Here is a 23,336-nt window from a genome sequence, read left to right as displayed (position 1 = left end):
GTGGCGACTTGGCCATGATGGGCAGGGCTGTGTTTTCGCAGCACGGCCTTGAACGATCTAGCTGATCTCAGAGTGTGTGGCGCAAAGAGCACTGCACTGAGACTCAGGCCACCAGAGTTCCAGTCCCGGTCCCCCAGTTAACATTCTGGATCACACCAGGTAAGCCCTTTCCCCTCTCTGAGCCTTAGTTTCCTCAACTCTAAATGAGGGGGTTGGACTCACCATCAAAGAACCCCTCCAGTGGCGACATTCCAGGACTCTGTGCCCCTTGACAATTTCCCCTGCTGCCAACGGAGGATGAATTTCTCACGGACTACACAGATTATTGGAAAGATGGATATCTGTTAAGTACTTTCAAGGTTGTCCAGCTGACCCCCAGTGGCCATTGGCAGGAGGCCTTTATTCCAAGGTCGTGAACCCTAACCTTCCTCACCTCCTCCTGTTACAAGTTCCAGTGTAAGCTGCTTCCATGAAGGTGTGAGAGGTACAGAGCCTACCAATGATCTGCCCACCAAGACTTCTGCCATGGGCATTTGAGGGCTGGGGGAACAAACAGGGGGAATCAGGGCTGGGAAAGCCCTGAAGTCCTCATGTGGCTTCCTGGGTCCAGGGGACTTGGACGCCCACCCCAGTCAAAATGGGAGCAGCACACACTGTTCTAAGGGCTTTGCAGCATCCTCACCACAGCTGACGCTTGATGAATGCTTCCTATGTGCTGCGCATGAATATAAGCACTTCATGTGTGTGAACTCATTTCGTTCTCAAAACAATCTTGTGAAGGAGGTACTATTATTGTTCCCACTTTATAGATGGGAAAACTGAGGCCCAGAGAGGTTAAGAAACTTGCCCAAGGTCACACAGCTAGTAAGTGGCAAAGCAGCATGCACATGCAAACCATCTGGCCCCAGATGTCAGAGTCTAAGTCCTTTTTTGTTGTTGTTGTTTTTGAGACGGAGTCTCTGTTGCCCAGGCTGGAAGGCAGTGACACGATCTCAGCTCACTGCAACCTCTGCCTCCTGGGTTCATGAGATTCTCCCGCCTCAGCCTCCTGAGTACCTGGGATTACAGGCGCCTGTCACCACGCCCAGCTACTTTTTGTATTTTAGTAGAGATGGGCTTTCACCATGTTGACCAGGCTTTGTCTCGAACTCCTGACCTCAAGTGATCCACTCGCCTCAGCCTCCCAAAGGGCTGGGATTACAGGCGTGAGCCACCACACCCGGCTGAGTCCATGTTCTTTAGTTAGCTTATTTAATATTCCCCCAAAGCCTAGCAGCAGGTGTAACATCTGCACCTTTTACAGGCGAGGAAGTCAGGCCTCAGGGTACTGAGCCACTTTACGGTTGGTTCCTCCTTAACTCTGCCATGCATTCTTCAAGCTGCAAATTCACCTCTGTGACATAACGGCAAGAACAGCACCCCCCGATCAAGTGACTGCTCTGTGCCTAGCACGGGGCTAAGCCTTTGCAGGCCTCTCTAATCCTCACCACAGACTGGAGGCGGGGCCCCTGCTCCACTCTACAGCCCCTAAGCAGTAACCTAGAGTTTCCACCCAGGCCTGTCTGGATTCAAAGCCCATGCTCTTTCTGCCACCCAGCCAGACACTAACTGCCCTATCTGGCCACCTCTCAGCAGAGGAGAAAGGGGCAGAGATGAGCCGGGCGTGGTGGCTCACGCCTGTAATCCCAGCACTTTGGGAAGCCAAGGAGGGAAGATCACGAGGTCAGGAGTTCGAAACCAGCCTGACCAACCTGGAGAAACCCTGTCTCTACTAAAAATACAAAAATTAGCCAGACATGGTGGCGCACACCTATAATCCCAGCTACTCAGGAGGCTGAAGCAGGAGAATCGCTTGAACCCGGGAGGCAGAGGTTGAAGTGAGCTGAGGCTGCGCCACTGCACTCCGGCCTAGGCAACAGAGCAAGACTCCATCTCAAAAAAAAAAAAAAAAAGAGGCAGAGATCAGCCTTGTTCTGAGCCACAAGGCGAGGAACAGGCTGCATCCTCTTTGTTGGTGGCCACTGGGGTTTGGGGAACATCTTCTGACAGGGCCTGCTGAGCCGGATGTGGGTAAAAAGAAAGCCACTTTGACACTGACTTGTTTAGGACACAGAAACTGGCTTCAGAGACGCCTCACCCAGAGATCTTGTCCTTAAAGAATAGATTCAAGGAAGGGCAAGTGGGCGGCTGGGAGGGGGATTCGCTTGGTGAAGTGCTGCACCGGGAGACCAGGCTCGGGCATCCCACTGCACCCGCTGCAGCTCCTGTAAATCTCAGCAAAACGAGGCACCCGTGTGAACTCATTACCCTTCCATTACACAGCCCTGCCAGCCCTGCAGGCCAGGGACGAGGCTGCAGGAGCCTGTGTCCAAGCCAAGCACCAGGAGGCGGGGCGCTGCTCAGGGTCTCCTTGTATACCCTACTCAGCCAGCACAGCAGAATGGGCACAGCCTGCCACCTGACTGCACCCAGTGTCCCATGTCTGCAGGGCTCAGCCTATAGGGAGGACGTTAAATGTCCAGGGATGATGCAACCCAGCAGCCCCCATGAGTCCAGAAAAGAAGTGGTGGGTGACTATCTGCTTCATTCAGACCAGTTCATCTCCTATCTTTGGGAATAGTCTAGCTTCGGTGCCTGTCATGGGTTCACCCCAACTAGAACCCCTCTCAGGCTCCGAGAATGCCCCTCAGCCCTCATCCTTTGGGTGTGTTCCCATAAGCCTCTGTATCCTGAGACCCATTTGTGGTGACAGTGATCTGAACTACCACTGTTAACAGGGTCTATTTGTCAGGCAGTCCCTAGGCCGGGATTTAAGTTTATCATTAGCTCCAATTTACAGAAAAACTCAGCCTCAGAGAGAAATGACTTGTTCAAGGTCACACAACCAGGAAGCAGTAAAGTCTGAATTTAAACGAGGTCTGCCGGAAGTTCCAGCCCGTAAGGACTGTCCATGTCAGTACCTGTGGTCACCCGCACTTGTCCCTCTCTCTGAGAGCACCTAGACAGACCTCCAAGAGACTTCAGGAAGGGTTGCCAGTGCATGTCTTGGCAGAGTTGGTAGAACTTTCACTGTCCCATTTATCCCTGTATCCCCAGCAGTCAGCACGAGGCACTGCCACCTAACAAGTTATATATGGAGAGAAGGAGTCAATCAAGACTGGCTCTCCCTGCCCAGCGCCAGGTCCCCATGCACCTCCCTTTCCCAGGCGCCAGCTGCCCACTGCGGCTCATCTGCTGGCTGCAGAGGGAAGGCTCTGCCTCACTGCTAGGAATGCTACAGGTACTGGATGACAGGGTTCCCTGGGCCCTGCCAAGGCCGCTCCTGAGACAGACAACCCAAGGGACCTCAGAGCCTGCCATGGGCTCACTGGGACAACTGCCAACCTCATTTATTACAACAGAAATCATAAATCACTCATGTAGACATGGCCCTTTGCTTGTTCGTACACACTCATTTATATCCTTCTAGCGGTTCCAGTATGAATGATGAACGAACAGGGGCCCAGAGAGGTTAAGTGCCTTGAATTTGGCCACACAGCTCAGGACGGAGTGAGGACTTGCGCTCAGGTCATCCGATTCTAACTCCGGGCTCTTTCCATCATTCCAGATGGCTCAAGCATGCGCCACCAGGCTGGGTGACTGGAAAGGGGCCAGAGGGTTGAGATTTAAATCCTAGGCCCTGAGGAATTTTACAAATTGGAATCTCTCCCAGAAGCGTTTCCTGCGATGGTCTGAGCCATACCTGTGCCCATGCTACGTGCAGTTTGAGAAGTCAACGGCCCCTCCCACCACCAATTCCCTGAATATTTGCAAACTATGTTTAGAGAGAAAGAGGAAGCTTTCTTGATAACTTCCCTGTTTATACTAATAGCAAAAGCTCCAACAACTTTGATGAGATCTGCACCAGCAATCTTTCCCTAGGGCTGATGCAGGATATTTAGGGAAGCTCTGTGTTCTAGGCAGGTAAGATAGCCAGGTTCCTAATGGGAATCAACATATCTCTTTAATTCATATTTGAAGTAAAAGAAACATCTCTCTTCCTTCCTCCCATTTGGCTCAGGAATTCATCTCTAAAAATCTATCCCGAGACAAAATTTTATGCCCAAAGATAACTCATGCATTATTTTTAATAGCAAAAAAATGGAAACAATCTTTGCCCAACATTAGCAAGATGGTTAAATGAATTATGGCATATCCATACAATCACAGACACCATTAAAACATTCTTTATGAAAACATTTAGATGACTTCAGGAAACACTTACGATGTAACACGAAGCCAAAAAAAAAAAAAAAAAAAAAAAAAAGGAAAAGGCATTCCACAGTCAGGAGAATCTTTAGTCGATGCTATCTGTATTACACCACTGGTGGAAGAATGGCTATTCAAACAAAAAAAAAAAAAAAAAAAGCAGAAAGGACATAAAATGGTATATAAAAGGGAAAAAAAAGGAGAAAGAAGAAAAGATTGAGAGGAAATAAGCAAAGATGTCGATGGAGGCTGCACCTACAGAGCAGAACAGATTATTATTATTATTTTTTGCCTGATTTGCACTTTTTTGATACTTTCCTTTACCCCCATACACTCCTAGGATAATGAGAAAAATAAATACATAAAGCTGCCCCAGTTCACACCCCATTTCCCAGAAGAGAAGTGAAATGTCTGAACAGCCAGATAGGTGACGATCTGACTGGTGAAGGGTAGGAGGGTAGATCCCTGTCACTTTTTCTATAACATGGACACCTCTGATAGGGCCGCACACGATGGGGGTGATAGGGGGATATCCCTTGTAAATTTGCCTTTAACATTTTCCTGGGAATTTCCATCTCAGACTCAGTTATTTGGTTCCTCACTTCAGGAGACTGTATTTGTAAGGGGTGAGGAATCCAGGTACGGGACTGCCTCTCTCCAGCCCCACACCACTCCTGTCCCTCAGGGGAGACGACGGCCAGGCTGCAGACAAGGGGGATGGCAACTTGCATGGGTGTTACTATTGGAATCTGAGGCCATGCCCACAAGAAGGCAACCTGCAGTCCCTCTGAGCCACAGAGAGAGGCTCCCAAGGCTTGGGGTTAGGAGAATCCTGTGGCTGGGCGAGGACAAAGACACCAGCAAGTGGGGCTGCAGATAAAACACAATGAGTTGCCAGGCAGCAGCAGGACCCATGCCACTGCTCCTGATGTGTGGCTGCTCCATTTGGCTTCCAAGTAGCTTGTGAGCCATGACTCTATACCCTTTTGTTTTTGCTGCTGTTGTCGTTTTGAGATGGGGTCTCAATATGTTGCCCAGGCTGGACCTGAACTCCCAGGCTCAAGGGATCCTCCCACCTCATCCTCCCAAGTGACTGGGAGTACAGGTGAAGGCCACCACGCCCGGCCCCCAACGACTCTAAAAATCATGTACCCAACCCCATCAGATATGTGTTCAGCAATCTACGAAAACATCCAAGACCATTTCATGGCGACACTCCAGAGGAGTGGATTTAAACCTGGTCCTCTGTGTTCTTTAGGTCTCCAAACCTCCATGGGAACAAATCTCCATCCCTCACTATCCCTACTCCCATTTCCAAGTTTCTTCACTTTAAAAAATAAATGATAATTTCATACAAAGCAGTCTGTAAGGCTAGAGAGAAGCATATAGGATTCCCCCTAAATCTAGGAGGACTCAGAAGCCTGAACAGCCCAGAGGAAACACAGACTTGGAAGACCCCAGATGTGAAGAACTGAGGAGCCCCCACAACTCAGGAGGTGAAAAGGCAAAAGTAAAATTCCACTCAGTCACCAGGCGGGCAGTGGGTCCCTCCCCATATCAAAGTGGTTTCAATCGACTCACCGAACATGTTACCCTCGTAGCCGTCTTTCGTTAGTGGACGGAGTTCGTTTTTCCCCATTGCATAACGCTTATAGCTCTGCCAAGCAAACTGCATCATCTGCAAGAAAAAGCAGCACAGAGAGAACCTCAGTGTGACGATTCCTGGCAGTGCGCACTGGCCGCCTGGCTTTGCCCTTTGCAACAGGATTTTAAACTACGTCCAAAAAATAATCTTCCAAATTTTCCAAATTGAAGAAAGTGACTTCCTCTCAACATGATTTTATTTGTACAGTTATAGCTGCTGGGAAGGTCATTCTTCTTAGACAACACCATGTGTCTAGGGCCTACCCACAGATTTCTTAGAGAAGACAGAAAAAGCACTAAATTCTAGACATCCTTCAGTGCCAAAGTGAAAAGTCACCTCTTCCAGGAAGCCTTCCCTGTTTTGCTCGCTTAAAGTCATCCTCCGAAGGGAAGGAAAACGAGTGCTTGCTGTAACGGAACACTCCCCTGAGCTAGGTATCGTCAACCCATTTTATAGCTAAGGAGACAGGTTGTAGACATGAGGTAACTCATCCGAGATCGCTCGGTCAGTGAGCATGTTGGGAACTGAGCCATCCCCTCTGGCTCCAAAGCCTTAGGTCTGTCCCCAAAGCCTTGGTTTTGTCCCCTAAAATCACCATTCAAGCTCTTTGAACTCCTTTGACCTATCCTGGCCTCCCATGCACTCCAGCTCACCCCAGTTACTTGTTGTTCCCCTAGCTCTGGACCATAAACTCCTTGAGGCTAGAAACAACACTTGCCTTGCCTCAGTTTCTCCCACAGCAACCAGCACAGGGCTTGGCACAGGTAGGCATCAATGGATGCTTAAGGACTGTCACCCAGAGTATGCATGAGTTCTTACGGTGCAAGGCAGCTACATCGGCTCTCAGGAGCGTCACGCCAGCACCTTGCTCCCCAGCTGCCCCAGGATCTTCAGGCTGAAGCAGATGCAAGGTGACAGTCCACCCCCAACCCTGTGCTGCAGCCCCCAAGGTCTCCCTCATTTGCCCTTATGGTGTGCCCCTTTTCCCTTGGCATGGCTGGCTGCAGAGGGAGCACAACACAGCAGAGTTCTGGAGTGACCTGTGGAGCAGAGGAGGAGCCCGGGGCCCGCAGTGGCAGCAGAGCTGAGACGAAGGTGGATGGGGAGGCAGCCTAGTGTGCCGGGAAATACTCAGGCTCCCAGATCAGAGATGCCTAGGTCCTAATCCCACCTCTGCCGCGATCTCTGTGACTCTGGCATGAAATCAGTTGCATCAGCTGAGATCTGCTTTAGCAAGGGACAAGGCCAGCCTTGCCACCATCCTGATAGGTTGAAATGAAAGAAAGTAGTGGGAATGCCCAGTTTCCGACCAGACACAGCAAGCGATTGACAAACACTAGCTCTGTTTCCTCCTTGACCTTTAAAATACTGGTTCTCCAAGCCTCGGCTATCCAACCCTCCTTTCATCCAGTCTCTTAGCTCTCAAATGTTAGCTGGCATCAGAATCACTGGGGGGCTTGTTAAAACAGGTTATTGGGCCCCACCCTGAGTTTCTGATCCAGCAGGTCTGGGGTGGGGCCCAAGAATCTGCTTTTCTACCAGTTCCCATGTGCTGCTGCTGGCCCATGGGCCACATCTGAGAAGCACCAACCTGTTACATTGTATCGCTCACTTCCAGACACTGTCCTGCATCCCTTGGCTTTCCCCTCCTCTCTCCCAGCCTGTGTTTCCCGCCTTAGCGGCCCACTTTCTAGGATATCACCACCTGTATTCTCCATGCTCGGCCACTCCTGGTGCCCACGCTTAGAAGACGTCTCTTCCAGGCACACCAGGACAGTAAACAGCTGCTCTCACTGCTGCAGCCCAAATGCACAGACCAGGAGGGCAGGTAGACCTGACAGGTGCATGGCCTGGACTCTCCGTGAAATGGCAGAATAATCTAGCACCACTACCCCATTTCACAGATGATGAAACTGAGGTCCAGAGATGAAAATTGCTCAGGGCAGCACAGCAGCCAGGTCAGAACCTGGCTCACTCATCTCCCAGAGCAGCAGACACCCCCCAGGCTTGGCCAGACATGTGGCTTCCCATGTGACACACATGCAAACGTCATGGTAATACAGTCAAGCACTTGGCACGGGCTTTGAGTCCTGGTTCCATTCCTCTGTTATTTTCTACTTATCTTCAATCGGCAATAACAACAAATAATTGCCAGGCATGAGTGCTTGAGAGAGAACGGCCTCCTCCCTCAGTCTCTCTTATCTGGGGGCTTTCTCTATTAAGTCAGTGTTGGGGGAGAGCGGGCAGGTGGCTGGGGGGCTGGGGTGGGGAGCAGCAAGCTGTTAAAGCATAAATGACAGCAGAAAAGGAGGAGGAGAGGTCTAAGCGGGGGGCCACACCCCACCCTGAAAATTCCCCCTACCTAGAGAGAGAGAAGTGGGTGTTCGGGAGTAATTACGAGAATCACAGGTATCTACGTGGTCTCAAAGAAGCTGTCACTGCAGGAATGTGAGGTTTGGAATGTGGCCCGTTTTCACAGTCATCCACAACAAGGGAGGGAATGAAGGCACAAAACATCTCAGCATCACTGGGGACTGAATTCACAAGGCAATCAGGGCTGACTCTTCGTGTTTTCGTTCCTTCAATGCACACGTGCCTCCTGACTCAGGCCACGGGTGGCTCAGCCTAGATGCTGGGTGAGCAGGGGACAGGGGATGAAGAGGACAGCCTCCCTCCCAGAAAGGTGGTCCTTCTCTCTCTCCCTAACACACCCTAAGTAAGCCAATACTAGGTGTCCTGTCCTGTGTCTAGGCTATAGCCACGGTGGGAATGCACTCCTAGCTCCTACCCTCTGCCCCCCTGCCAACTGCCCATCTTCCTTCAGGTCCCAGCTGAAAGGGCACCTTTGCAGGGAGGCCTTCTTCCCAGCCCGAAGTCAGACACCATCCCACATTCCTGATGCAGACCCATGGTGGCCTGCAGTCAAGCTTTTATACCTGCAACTATTTGGTCAGGCCCCCCACCCCCATTCACAGCTACATGCCCCACAGTGCATCCAAGGGCCGGCACAAAGAAGGTGCTTGTTAAGTATTTGCTGAATTGGCTCTGGAGCTTAACACATGGCTGGAAGACTCAACGTGGACCACACGCTTCACAGGCAAGACATGTAACAGGCAAACAAGCCAGAGAGGAGGGGCTGCTGGACAACAGGTATTCAGAAGAGGGCAAGTGTGTGTCTCAAGGGAAGCTTCGTGGATGGATGAACAAGAGTTCTGATGGACAGGTAGAACTGTGAGGGGCAGAAGAAAGAGTGACCCACAGAAAGGCTAATGTTTTCACTCTGGAACTGGTGATGTGTGCCATGGGTAATACCTGGACTTTAGAGACAGACAGTTCCTGACATCATGCTTAGGCAGTTCTGAGACCTCAAAGGTCACCTGGGGAAGTTTCTTAATAGTAGTCTCTCTCTCTCTTTTTTTTTTTTTTTTTGAGATGGAGTCTTGCTCTGTTGTCCAGGCTGGAGTGCAGTGGTGAAATCTCAGCTCACCACAACCTCCGCCTCCCAGGCTCAAGCGATTCTCCTGCCTCAGCCTCCCAAGTAGCTGGGATTACAGGCGTGCGCCACCACGCTCAGCTAATTTTTGTATTTTTAGTAGAGATGAGGTTTCACCATGTTGGTCAGGTTGGTCTGAAACTCCTGACCTCAAGTGATCCACCTGCCTCGGCCTCCCAAAGTGCTGGGATTACAGGTGTGAGCCACCATGCCCAGCCAGTGGTCTCTTTTTGAACACTCTCAGTGACGGGCTGCTCTCCACCTTCCCAGGCAGCCCATTCGATTGTGGAGTTTCACAAAGTTCTTCCTTAATCAACGGAAATCTGTTTTCCCTTATGGGCCACAGGGGAGACAATTCTTCCTGCTTCCATACCACAGACCTTCAGCCACGGGGAGCCAGCTCTTGAAGTGCACTCACCTACTGAGCCCTCTGAAACTGCAGACCCACACGACATAGCGTTCTTCTAGGTGCCCCACGCCTCTGTCACTCACTTGCTGTGGCTGGTCATTCTTTTGGAAATGAGCAGAAACCGAAGTGCCCACTTGCTCTGGCCACCTCTGTGCCAGATTGTGTAGGTGTGGACTTGTCATTTGTCCCTAATAACTTCCATCTCCTTGGACTCTGCCTATCATTCCATGCTGTAAGGATCTCTCTGGTTAGATCCAACCTTTCTGGAACCAGATCTTATTCAACACATGTGTCTGCCTCCTCTGGGTAATCTGCAGACTTGATGGGACTGCTATCTGCATCTACCCTCAGGTTTTGAACCGACACATAAACAGCCAGCTGAGGACTAAGTCAGGAAAACAGCCTCAGGAGTCTCTCTCCTGGACCCAGCTCCCTTCTTTGTTTGTTTGTTTTGTTTTGTTTTTCTTTGATGTCATTCATCAGCAAGTAAGAAATCTGCCAAGCAATCCGTACAACCCCCGATTCTCCATTTTTGTACACCAAGATATTGTGAAAGACAGGCTAAAATATAAAAACACTCTGCCCCAGTACAGCTAGTACAGAAAAATAAATTGCTTTTATGATTGTTGTTAGAGAACCTATTTTGGCTCCTATAGATCATATTTTTTATCCTAAATGCTTGCAAATCACTAACTTAAAAATCTGTTAGTCCCACTAGGATGGCCATACTAAATAAGATGGATGATGAAAAGTGTTGGCCAGGATATGGTGAAATCAGAAGCCTCATACATGGCTGGTTGCAATGAAAATGGTGCGGCCACTTTGGAGAACAGTTTGGCAAAAAAAGTTAAATATGGAGTTACCATATGACCTAACAATTCTAATTCTAGGTACGTATCTGTGCAGAAAAGTTAATGCAGCAGATCTTAGACGTCTGTCCTCAGAAAGGCCTGCTTGCGAGGTGAGTCCTCAGCTGGTGTCTAGGAACCTGGGTTTTGCGAGTGCTTCTATCAGTCTCTAACTGATAAAGGTGGTTTCCTATGTCTGGACTGTTTGTACAATGTGGCTTATGCTAAACAGCTACTTTCCTTCTGGAGTCTGGAATGCTGGTACTTGTTAGGAAGGGGGTGGCTACCTCGGGCACTGAGTCTCTAAAGAGCTTCCCTGGTCGATAACACCTTACACATCTTCACTGGGAGAGAACTCTTGGAAGCCTGCACCTGGTTTCCTCTGGATTTGTCCCCATCCACTGTTTCCTTTGCTAATTTTGCTCTGTAAACTTTCTTTTTTTTCTTTCTTTTTTTTCTTTTTCTTTCTTTTTTTTTTTTTTGAGACAGAGTTTCGCTCTTATTGCCCAGGATGGAGTGCAATGGAACAATCTCAGTTCACCGCAACCTCTACCTCCCGGGTTCAAGCGATTCTCCTGCCTCAGCCTCCTGAGTAGCTGGGATTACAGGCATGCACCACCACACCCAATTAATTTTTTTTTTTTTTTTGTATTTTTAGTAGAAACAGGGTTTCCCCATATTGGTCAGGCTGGTCTCAAACTCCTGACCTCAGGTGATCTGCCTGCCTTGCCTCCCAAAGTGCTGAGATTACAGGCGTGAGCCACCGCGCTCGGCTGCTCTGAAACCTTCCACTGTGATAAATCATCACCATCACAAGAACTATGGGCTGTGTCCTATGAGTCTTCCTAGTACATCACTGAATCCAGGAGTGGTGTCTTGGGGACCCCTAACACATACCCCAGAAAGATAACAACATATAGCCACACAAAAACCTGGACACAGATGTTCACAGTGGCACTATCTGTAATAACCAAAAAGTGGAAACAGCCCAAATGTCCACGGATTGAATGGATCAACAGAATGTGGTATACCATGCAATGGAATATTATTCAGATGGAAAAAGGAATTAAGCACTGTCATGGGCTACAGCATGGATGAAACTTGAGATACTATGATTAGTGAAAGATGCCAGATGCATAAATGCTACCTGGAGTATGATTCCATTTGTAGGAAATGTCCAGAATAAGCAAATCCATCCAAGCAGAAAGCAGATTAGTGGTTGCCCAGGACTAGAGGAAGGGAGAAATGGGGAGTGACTGTTCATGGGCATGGGGTCTTTTCAGAGTAATGAAATTTTTCTACAATTGATTGTGGTGATGATTCACAATTCTGTGAATATATTAAAATGACTGAGGCTGGTCGTGGTGGCTCACGCCTGTAATCCCAGCACTTTGGGAGGCCGAGGTGGGCAGATCATCTGAGGCCAGGAGTTCAAAACCAGCCTGGCCAACATGGTGAAACGCTGTCTCTACTAAAAACACAAAAATTAGCTGGGCGTGGTGGCAGGTGCCTGTAATCCCAGGTACTCAGGAGGCTGAGGCAGGAGAATTTCTTGAACCCGGGAGGCAGAGGTTGCAGTGAGCCGAAATCGCGCCACTGCATTCCAGCCTGAGCCACAGAGTGAGACTCCGTCTTGAAAATAAAATAAAATGACTAAAATGTATACTTTAAAAGTCAGATTTTATGGTATGTGAATTCTCTCTCTCTTTCTCTCTCTCTCTCTATATATATACACATACACACACACACACACACATATATATTTTTTGAGACAGAGGTCTTGCTGTGTCACCCAGGCCTCTATCCAGAGGTAGGCTCTATCTCAAAAAAAAAAAGAAAAGAAAAGAAAAAAAGAAAAATGTCATTATTTTTGGAAATACACAATGAAGTATTTTAGGGTAGAGGACATTATATTTGCAACTTTCAGATTGGTTCACAAGACAATATGTATGTACATGCGTATATGTATATTATGCATGCAGTGTGCATATATATTATATATATGTAAAGCAAATGAGTGAAAAACAGAGAGAAAGCAAACAGGGTAAAATGTTAACATTTGTGGAGTCTGGGTGAAGGAAAATGTGAAATCTTTGTTAGATTTTTATAACTTTTCTGTAAGTCTGAAATTCTTTTTTTTTTTTTTTAAACTCATTTAGGAAACTTTACTGGAGGCTGTCATTTTCACCCAAATTTATACATTACAGAATTCTATTTTTCCTTCACTTTTTATAAATTACAACAGAATGTGGCCATTATCAGTCTCCCTGAAGTTCCTCTTAGCCCCCAGTTCCTCAATGGCCTGGATGGTCTCACCAAGCCTGTTCCCCACGCTGGTCAGAGGAGGAAGAAGTCTGGTGAACAAATTAGGAACTAGCTATTTTGGTTTCTCCTTTTATAATTATATTAGCATGCTCAAAGGAGGTGCCTGTTTTCTTCCTACTCCAAAAAAATTAAAAGGCTCCTTTGGTGGTTCTGAGAATTTTCTACAAGTCTCAGCTCAATTCAGGCTTCAGCCCTCATGCCCGCTTCTCCCACTTCTGGGTCACTCCCTTCTCCTGAAGTCAGCTCTGTGCCCCTTCCTTCCCTCTTCTGCATAAATCCTTTCAGGAAATTTTATAAACAAGGTTTACCTCACACTCTCTCTCTTGTCTCGTCCCTCTCTTGTCTTGTCTCTCTCTCTGTTTCTCTACCTTTTAATGTATTGAAGGCACACAAGCTCACTGAAGAAAAGCAGATTACAAGAGAAGGAAAACAATTGCCCATTATTTAACTCCAACCACCAATCCCATTTTGGTGTCTTTCTCTCCATTCTTTTCCCTCTCATATTGTACCTTTGTTTCTTCCCATAATTATGACATATTCCAATTTTATTACAAAGGTTTTGTAAATATCACTTTTAATAGCTATATAATAGCCTAGAAAGTAGGTTCATCATCATTTACTTCACCTCTTTCCCATATAATTACACATTTTGGTGATTTCTAGTTTGGGGCTATTGTAAATAATGCCATAGCAAACATCTTTGTGCACATAACATTTTGAATAATTTCCTTAGACCAGAGTTTCTAAGAAATTGCTAAGAAAAAACTTTTAAAGCTATTAATATGTAATGCCCTTTTAAGATATTACAGTCAGACAGCATGTTTTGCCCACCACTGTGCAAAACTTGGTGAACAGGAAACAATGTATAACGATTTTGTGACGATACAGTAAAGTAGTTCAGTTGGGAAGATAAAACGAACAAAATGAACAATCATCACTCACATCTGTGCAGCTCTTTGCATATTTTAACTCATTTGATTTGGCCAGTTCAGTGGGCTTGACAGGATAGATATTTTTTCCATTTGGAAATAATTATGCCAGGGCTAAAAAGTAGGAGATGTAAAGTAGTAAACAGGTATTAAAAATTATGTTTACAAATGTTTCATGATAGGTAAAAACACTCATTACATATTATTAGATGGAAAAGCAGAACACAAAATTACATAGCATGAAATTCACCGGCCTATGTATGAGTGTTTGCAAAAAAGACTGAAAGAAAATACACCAAATTCTTAACAGTGGTTATGTCTGATAGAAGTTTAGTGATTTCCTTTTCTTCTTATTGACCTATATTTTCTGAATTTTCTACAATGAATATCTAGAAATGTTTTGTGATGTGAAAAATACAGGTTGTTAAAATGAAAAACAAAAAGAAGACATTATATGGCGCTACCCTTAAGTCAGAAGAAAGTGCTTGGGTGGTCAGCCGTGGGGTAGGTGGGACCAAGTTAGGTTTTGATTAAAAAAAAAAAAAAAAAAGGAAGTCTTTACAGCAGGGAGCCAGAGAGAAGGTCACCCAGCAAGAGAAACAACATCAAACAGAAGCACAGATCCAGAACTCCAGAGTCAAAGAGAATTTTAGGACCAGAGACATCATCTATTCTCAAAGCCACATTTTATAAGAACGATATGAGACTCAGAAAGGGAAGGGACTTGCCTCGGCTAGGACTCAGACACTAACAGCACAGAGATAATCATGTCTCTAAGAACATGGGCCAGGGCGGTGCCATAGCTGACTGGGGAAAGGGCCAGAGCTGCAGCAAGAGATACTCAGGACGGGTGCAAGAACATGATAGTCGGAACCAATCAATGTGAGAAGTACATACCAAAAGAAACTGTATCCCTGTCCCCACTGGGTTCTAGAAACGCACAACAGACAGTCATTGTGTGTGTGTGTGCGTGTGTGTGTGTGTGTCCACGCTAGAGATACAGCGTGGCTCTAGATGGTCTCTGGAAGCCCCTCCCTTCCTGTAGCCTGTGATTTATAGATTCAAAGAGCACCTAACAATAGACCACAAAGCCTTCCCTTCACTCAAGTCTTGCAAAGGCGGAAAACAAAGCTCCAAAGATAGAGACACAGGCAGAGCCATCAGAGCTGAATCCTAAGAAATCTCTTCAGTTCTTCCTCAAACAAAAGATGTTCTTGTCTACCTGAACAAATCAAAATGACATGGAATTTTTTAATGCAAAATATTTACTAGTGTGAGGCAGGACATTATTATTTGGTTTAAGATTTTCTTTCTACTTGTGTCAGAGCTCAAGGGTTCTCTCGTGCAGAAAAGAGACTGGAATCAATCACCCAGGCACAGATGCCCACTCAGCTGAGGACCCCAGAACAATGCCATCAAGAGAGAAAGGATGCATTCGAGGAGGGGAGGACATGTGGGTGCCGGCAGACCACTCCCAGAGCAGAAGACTCTAAAGTTTGTGTTGGACAGTTATTTAGGGGGGACAACTTAGAAGGAAGGGGGTGAGCACTGAATATTGAGACATTCTCCCCCACTTTAAAAAATCACACACATACACACAAGGCCAGCTCTGGCAGTGACCCAGAACCACAGTTGCTACATTCAAAGCTGCCAAGAAGGGAAATGGATTTTTCTAGTCATTAAAGACAAGTGCTCACACCATGACGTGCAGCCTTATTGGCGTCTCCCAGCAGTGACACCTGGCCCCATTTGCAGGGGCCAAGTGGGAAGGGATTTGGTCTCTAATGATTCTGGGATCTAATGACTATGCAGACAGAGAGCTTAGAACATTGGTTTGGTTTTTTCCTCTCTCTCTCACTTTCAGCACAGTCCCAGGAAAGAGCTGACAGCTTGGTACCTAAACACTATCCACGTTAGATTTTCTGATCCAGTCCCATTTATTGGCACAACACAACATGACCTGGTTGGTGATTCCAACGAGGCTCCTGCAAATACACAGCCCAGGTCTATCGCTCAGAAGCTGGTCACAGGAGGGGGTATGGTTGCCCTGGGAGGTGGAGCTGGGGAGTAGAAGGGGAGGTGCTGCTCCAACCCTCTCAGTTTCGGGTTTATTCGAGCTATTGAAAGGCCAATGTGGGGAATAAGCATGTGATACAACTCCCATACACCTGAGGTCCAGACAGCTCGCCCACATCCTGCCCACGGGGATTCAGGTTTGAGCAGTTTCAGGAATTGCATCCTGTCTGCCTCTGTTTCTAAGGCATTAGGGTCGAGAGCGTGCAGGCACTCTCAGGCAGAAACCCTTGCGGCTCAAAATGCTCCAGGAACCAGGGGCAGGGCCACCCAGGGAGCACGTTAGAAACAGAGTACCTCAGCTCCACCCTCCCACCTGCTTAATCTGAAGCCGCATTTTAACAAGAGCCCCAGGTGATTCAAATGCACATTGAAACTTGAGAGGCTGCTCCAGGGCTCTGCCACCTTACTGGCTGTGTGGCCTTGAGCGAGTGCCTTAACCTCTAAGAGTCTCAGTTTCCTCATCTGTAAAAGGACAGAAATACTTAATCCTTAGAATAACCCTGAGAGTAAATAACATATGTAAAGTGTTGAGCACAATGGCTGGTATATAATATGTGCACAATAAAAAGCAGCCACGGCATGGCTGTGGTGAAAAGGGAACACTTTTACACTGCTGGTGGGAATATACGTTAGTACAACCACTACAGAAAACAGTATGGAGATTCCTTAAAGAACTAAAAGTAGAACTACCATTTGATCCAGCAATCCCACTACTGGGTATCCACCCTCACCAAATAAGTGATTATATGAAAAAGACACATGCATACACATGTTTATAGCAGCACAATTTGCAACTGCAAAGATATGAAACCAACCCGAGTGCCCATCGACCAATGAGTAGATAAAGAAAATGTGGTACATATACACCATGGAATACTACTCAGCCATAGAAAGGAATGAAATAATGTCCTTTGCAGCAACTTAGAAGGAGCTGAAGGCCCTTATTCTAAGTGAAGTAACTCAGGAATGGAAAACTAAATATTGTGTATTCTCATTTATAAGAGGAAGCTAAGCTATGAGAACACAAAGGCATAAGAATGATATAAGGGACTTTGGGGACTCAGAGTTGGGGAAAGATTGCAGGGGTTGAGGGATAAAAGTCTACATATTGGATACAGCATAAACTGCTCAGGTGACAGGTGCACAAAAATCTCAGAAATCACCACTAAAGAACTTAAATATGTAATCAAAAACTACCTGTACCCCAAAAACTATTGAAATAAAAAAATCAATCAATAAAAAGCAGCCACCAGATACTGCTATCCTATTAACATATCCACTAAAAGAGAAATATCTCTCCATCCACTTCTCTTCGTACCACCACCGTGAGCACCACCCTAATCCAAACCACTCCCATCTCTCCATGGAACTCCTGCGACTGCCTCAGCTGGCCTAGACGGGCCCTCCCTGGCTTCCTACACTGCTCTCCACAGTGTAGCCAGGGTGGTTATTTGAAGTGCAAATTTATTCATCTCTCTCTGCTTCATCCCAAACACACACTTAAATAAACTCCTTCTTGAGGCCCATCAGGCCCCAGGAAGTCACCCACTCATGCCTTCAGTCAGCTTGTCCTCCCCATCTCTGCCCCAGCCACACTAGCTTTCTCTCTCCGTTCCTCAGCGAACCACGCCTCCCCCTGCCACAGGGCCTTTGTGCACAACAGTCCCACTCCTTGGACCACTCCTCCCTCCTGTTTTTGCCTGCCGAATTCCACTCATCTTTCAGCGCCCAGGCTTGGTTGCCACTTCCAAGAGAAGTCTTCCCTTCAGGTTGAATCACCCTATTATGGAGGATTATTAAAGTCAAAATTTTACATCAGTTGTGTGACTGATTAATTAGTATCTATTTCCCCCCATGAGAATGCAGGCTCCACGAGGCTCTGTTGACTCCATTGCTCATTATTGCTCCCTGGCACCTAGGAGAGTACCCAGCACATACAGACTTTCCATAAAAATATGTTGATTAAATGACTAAGGATGGTGACAACACAGGAGGCACCCTCTAGGGCTGCTCATGTCAAAGGATTAAGGGGGATGCCTGCGACAGAAGCGCTCACTGCCCAGGGGCCTTGACTCAACAAGGATTTATCAAAGGCCCAATAAGGGGACAGCTCCGATTGTGAGGCCACAACAGCAAGAGCAGGTGAGACCCTTCCCGGCGAGACTTTGGTCCTGGAGCAGCATGCAGACAAACAAAAGCAGCTGCGCAGAGAAGGCCACCAGACCTGGGAGCCGCTGCATCGGGACGGGTCCCCATCCGCTCTGTTCTATCACAGATTGGGTGTTAGGTGGGGGCAGGGAGACAGCGTGTGGGGGACACAGATGAGGGACAGTGGAAAAGATCTTAGGGCACCCACAGTGAAATTCCAATGCGAAATGGTTCAACAAAACCTGCCCATGGGCAGGTGTCTCCACCATTTCCAAAATGCTTTGCCTTTTTCATTTGAGCCTTACAGTCACCTGTGAGTTAGGCAGGGTAGGGGACATCACCCCCATTTTACAGCAAAAGAAACCGCACTTCCACATACAGACATTTATGGGACGTATTGTGTCATGCACACTGCTAAGTGCTTTTGTATGCACGTGCACATGCCGTTTTCACCACACCTCCGTGAGGTGGTCCTGGGGAGGAGGTAAGGCGTAGCAGTTCAGAGCCTGGCTTTGGATCCTGGCTTTACCCAGCTGTGTGTCCCTGGACAAGATACTTAATCTCTCTGTGCCTCAATCTGTTCATCTGTTTAAAAACAATGATACTGTTATACTTATCTAGTGTTTTCCATGAATCATCAGTGTTTTACATATAAACAAATTTAACCTTCACACTAATCTTATAGGATTGGTACAACATCACTCTCATTTTCAGGTAAGGAAACTGAGGTACTTGCCCAAGTATCATACCAAGTAAGCAGCAGAGGCAGGATAGGAATGCAGGTGGTCTGTGCTCACGGGCACAATACTCCACTGCCTCACAGAATGGAGCGGTAACCGTGCCTGCCTTCCCTGGGTGCTCCAAGGATTAGTTACAATGCCAAGGCCCTGGGCACAGCACCTGGGCACAGCACACTCCGCTAAGTGTTTGCAGGTGCTCCACCTGCCCCGGGCTTGCCATTCATTGTCTTCCCTGCATCGGGAGACAGCACCGTCATCCTGCTGCTGGCTCACATCAGAAACCAAGTCCTCTCAAGTCTCCTTTTCTCCCCACCCAAATCCATTCAACAGGATTTCTGGCGACGACATCTCTGACTCACCTCCTTTCCCCCTCCCCGTCCACCTCTGGCTGGCATCTGCTCATCTGTAATGGTCTCTGGCTGCCCTCTCTCCCCCCATGTCACCCCCACCCTTTCTCCAAATAGCTACCAGGGCCACCCTTTGAAAATGCAAACCATTAAATGCCATTCCTCTCTGTAAGAGACTCCAACCACCAGCCCCACGGCAGTGAGCCTCAAAACACCTACCTGCCTCTTGGACCTTTCCCCACCATGCTTCAGCTGCAGGGCCTTTGCCCATCACCTCAAACACACACAGTCCCTCTTGCCTAGGGCAGGAAGATCAATGGCCACCAAAGGTTCTAATCCTCAGAGCCTGTGAATGTTGGGTTACAAGATAAGATGGAATTAAGGTTTCAGATGGAATTACAGTTGCTAATCAGCTGACTTGGGGAGAGGGAGATTAGCCTGATTATCGAGGTGGGCCCAGTATAATCAGAAGGGTCCTTATAAGTAGGACAGAGAGGCAGGAGAGTCACTGTCAAAGTGACGAGATGTGAAAAAGACTCCACCACTGCTGGCTTTGAAGATGGAGGAAGATGGCCATGAGCCAAGGAATGCAGAGATGCAGGCAGCCTCTCCAAGGGATTCATGCTCCCTGTGATGGTTCCTGGTAGATGTCAACTTGACTGCACTAAGGGATACCCAGAAAGCTGGGAAAGTATTCTTTCCAGGATACTGGAACGGGTATGTCTGTGAGGGTGTTTCTGGAAGAGACTAACATTTGAGTTGGTGGGTTGAGTTAGGAAGGCCCGCCCTCACCATCCCATCAGCTGAGAGCCGGCATATAAAAGGTAGAGGAAAGGCAAATACTCTGCCTCTCTCTCTCTCTTCTGGAGCTAAGGCACCTTCCTCTCCTGCCCTTGGAATCAGAACAAATTCTCTGGCCTTTGGACTCTGGGACTTGCACCAACTGCCCCTCCACCCCCAGGTTCTGAAGCTTTCAGCCTCGAGCTGAGAGTTACACTGCTGGCTGCCCTGGTTCCCAGGCCGTTGGGCTTGGACTGAGCCACGCTACTGGCTTCTCTGCTTCTCCAGTTTGCAGATGCCCTGTTGTGGAACTTCCCAGCCTCCATAATCATGTGAGCCAATTCCCCTAATAAGTCCCGCCCCTACCCTCTCCTATTGGTTCTAGTTATCTGCAGAATCCTAATTAATGCACTCGCCTAGAACCTCCAGAAAGGAATGCAGCAAGGCCTGGCCAACACCTGTGTTTTAGACCAGTGAGACCGTTTCAGACCCCTGACCCACTAAACTGTAAGTTGAATGAATTTGTGTTCTAAGTCACTGAGTTTTTGTGATTTGTTACTGCAGCAAGATAAAACCAATACACTACCTCAGGGCCTTCGTACATGCCAATGAATAACCCAATGAACAAACCAACCCACCAAATCTCCAGTGCATTTTCCATTCCACCACGGCACGTTCCTACATGAGGAGTTCTGATGTTCTGGGGCATGGGCACCAGCATTCTGAATTCACTATCCTCCTATGGCCCCCTATTGTCCATCAGTGACAATACCTAACACCTCTAGGGGATAATCATTTATTTCATGTCTGTCTCCTTTGACCTTGAATGCTGGAACCTACTCCCCTCTGTATCCCCAAGCCCTAGCACAGAGCTTGGCCATAAAGAGGGAGTCAACATAGCACATCAGTACTAACAATGGACATGCATTACCTCTATTATCCAGTAGTGGGCATCCACTGAGCACTTACTGTGTGCCACCCACTGGGTTAGGCCCTTCACAAGCATTTAATCCTATGCCAGCTCCTCAAGGTAGGTTATTATTAGCCCTATTTTACAAGATGAAGCAATGAGTCCTGGAGGGTGAAATAACTTGCCCAAGGACATGGAACAAACAGCGGCAGCGTCCATGTGCTGTGGCTCAAGCCTGTAATTCCAGCACTTCTGGAGGCCAAGGCAGGTGGATCGCTTGAGCCCAGGAGTTTAAGACCAGCATGGGCAACATGATGAAACCTCATCTCTACTGAAAATATGAAAAATTAACCAAGCATGGTGGCACGCACCTGTGGTCCCAGCTACTTGGGAGGCTTAGGTGAGGGGAATGCTTGAACCCAGGAGGTGCAGATTGCAGCGAGCCAAGATCACGCCACTGCACTCCAGCCTGGGTGACAGAGTAAGACCCCATCTCAAAAAAAGTAGTGGCAGAGGCAGGCAATGGATGCAAGAGGCTAACTCAGAGTTGCAGTCTTAACCATGACAGCAAATTGCTTCCTACCCAACCACCCTCAGAGGGAAGATCAGCCTCTCCTTTTGCCAACATTTGGGCTCTGTAGCTGGCAGATGGCAGAGCCAGTGTTTGAAGCCGGGGTCTGGCTGATTCAAAAAGCTTTGTCTCTTCCATCTCACCAGGCTGCTCTACTGTCTAATGAATGAACCAACACAACATGGACCCAGCACCTCTGGACAGCATGTGGCACAGAGAATCAAACAAGGGCCGGCTGCTGCCCTGTGCCTGGCTCAAGTGGCCCATCCTTATGTCTGTTTCTCTTTGAAAATGAGAAATGTCCAAATTCCTGCCCCCTGAAGGCTCAGTCTGCCAGAAGGAACGGACGACCCGCTTTAAAGCTGCCCCAGCAGAGCCTGGAGCCTTTGGAAACATGAAAGAGGCGGAACCAGTTATTTTACCCAAACTTTAAGAACTTTTTTTTTTAAAGAAACAGGTTTAAGTGAAAACAAAGAAAATACCAACGCGAGTGGCAGAGAGATCCTACAGGGCACAGGGAACACAGGAATCTCCACGTGCTGGTTTCCCAGGGAGGTGATGCCATTTGAAATCTGGAAGTTCAGCCTTGATAATCGCCGTCTAAAGACTGCTTAGTGGCGTCTCTGCATCCACAAGGGGATTTGGGTGATGGGTTTCAGAGCCTTTGGGGCTTATAGGGAGGCCCTGGGCCAAGCACAAGAACAAAGGCTCCAGGAGGGCAGGAGTCTTGTTTTTCAGACAGTGTTGTCATTTCTGCAGAAACCAGCTGTGGGCAGAGACCGCTTGGGAAATCCATTTAGAATCATGTGAAACCATCTACATTTTCTGGTAGTTCCACATTTTCTGGTAGTTCTACATTTTCTGGTAGTTCTTGGAACCAAAAGAGGATCAGCAAGATTCTTCTGACAGATTCCTTTCCTGGACTCAAGGAGGGGGCCTGAGAACGACTGACATTCCTGGGCAGTAAAGAGCCTTGTTTTTTGTCCTGTGAAAGCATTTCAGTTAAGAACTGGAGAATAAGCCAGTATTTATTTGTATGTATGTATTTTTAGAGACAAAGTCTTGCTCTGTTGTCCAGATGGGAGTGCAGTACAGTGGTATGACAGTAGCCCACTGCAGCCTCGAACTCCTAGGCTTAAGTGATCCTCTCACCTCAGCCTCCTGAGTAGCCAGGATTACCGAGTAGCAGGTGTGTGCCACCACATCTGGCTGATTTAAAAAAATTTTTTTATAAATATAGGGTCTCAATATGTTGCCCATGCTGGTCTTGAACCCCTGGCCTCAAGTGATCCTCCTGCCTCGGCCTCCCAAAGTGCTATGATTAAAAGCATGAACCAGTGTGCCCGATGGTGCCAGTATTTATTGAGCACCTCCATGTACCAGCCCTTGTGCCAGATGTGATCACATATTTTATCTCATTTAATTTTCCATTGCTACTCCCAGAAGCAAGTATTAAGCCCATTTTATAGATAAGAAAACTATATAGCTCTCAACTGAGGTTGAGAGCAGTTCAGTAACAATTCCAAGGGCACACAGCTAACTGTGTGCCCAAGAACTGAATACACCTTCTCTAGGTCTGCTGCTCTGATTTCTAACAGGAGACCAGGATTTTCTCTTTCCTATGCTGCCTCCAGATCTGGGACTTCCTGCTGGGGCCTATAAACCAGCTACAGGAAACGGCAGCTCGTGTCAGTCAGCAAAACAGACCCTGCCATAGGCAGGGCGCAAATGAACCCATGGCCCATGACAGGTGTTTCAAAACCTTCACAGAATTCCTCTTCCCTGCACTTGCTTTTGAGGTACAACTATGGGTGATGGTGGCTCACTGGGACTCTTTCAAAATCTCAGAGACAGGCCCTTTCAGATT

General features: G+C 47.6%; 1 protein-coding gene across 1 annotated transcript in view; it reads right to left on the bottom strand.

The window, feature by feature from the left end:
• LOC105538124 (mannosyl-oligosaccharide 1,2-alpha-mannosidase IC-like) overlaps positions 1–23,336 on the bottom strand; it is a 157,282-nt gene that overhangs the window by 70,199 nt on the left and 63,747 nt on the right. The window contains exon 3 of the mRNA XM_011977912.1: positions 5,830–5,926. Within this exon, the coding sequence (XP_011833302.1) occupies positions 5,830–5,926 (97 nt within the window). The remainder of the gene's footprint in view (positions 1–5,829; positions 5,927–23,336) is intronic.

The sequence above is a fragment of the Mandrillus leucophaeus genome, unplaced genomic scaffold, assembly GCF_000951045.1.
Source record: "Mandrillus leucophaeus isolate KB7577 unplaced genomic scaffold, Mleu.le_1.0 Scaffold185, whole genome shotgun sequence".
In the NCBI taxonomy this organism is placed as follows: Eukaryota; Metazoa; Chordata; class Mammalia; order Primates; family Cercopithecidae; genus Mandrillus; species Mandrillus leucophaeus.
This window is presented reverse-complemented; position numbering and strand designations above follow the sequence as displayed.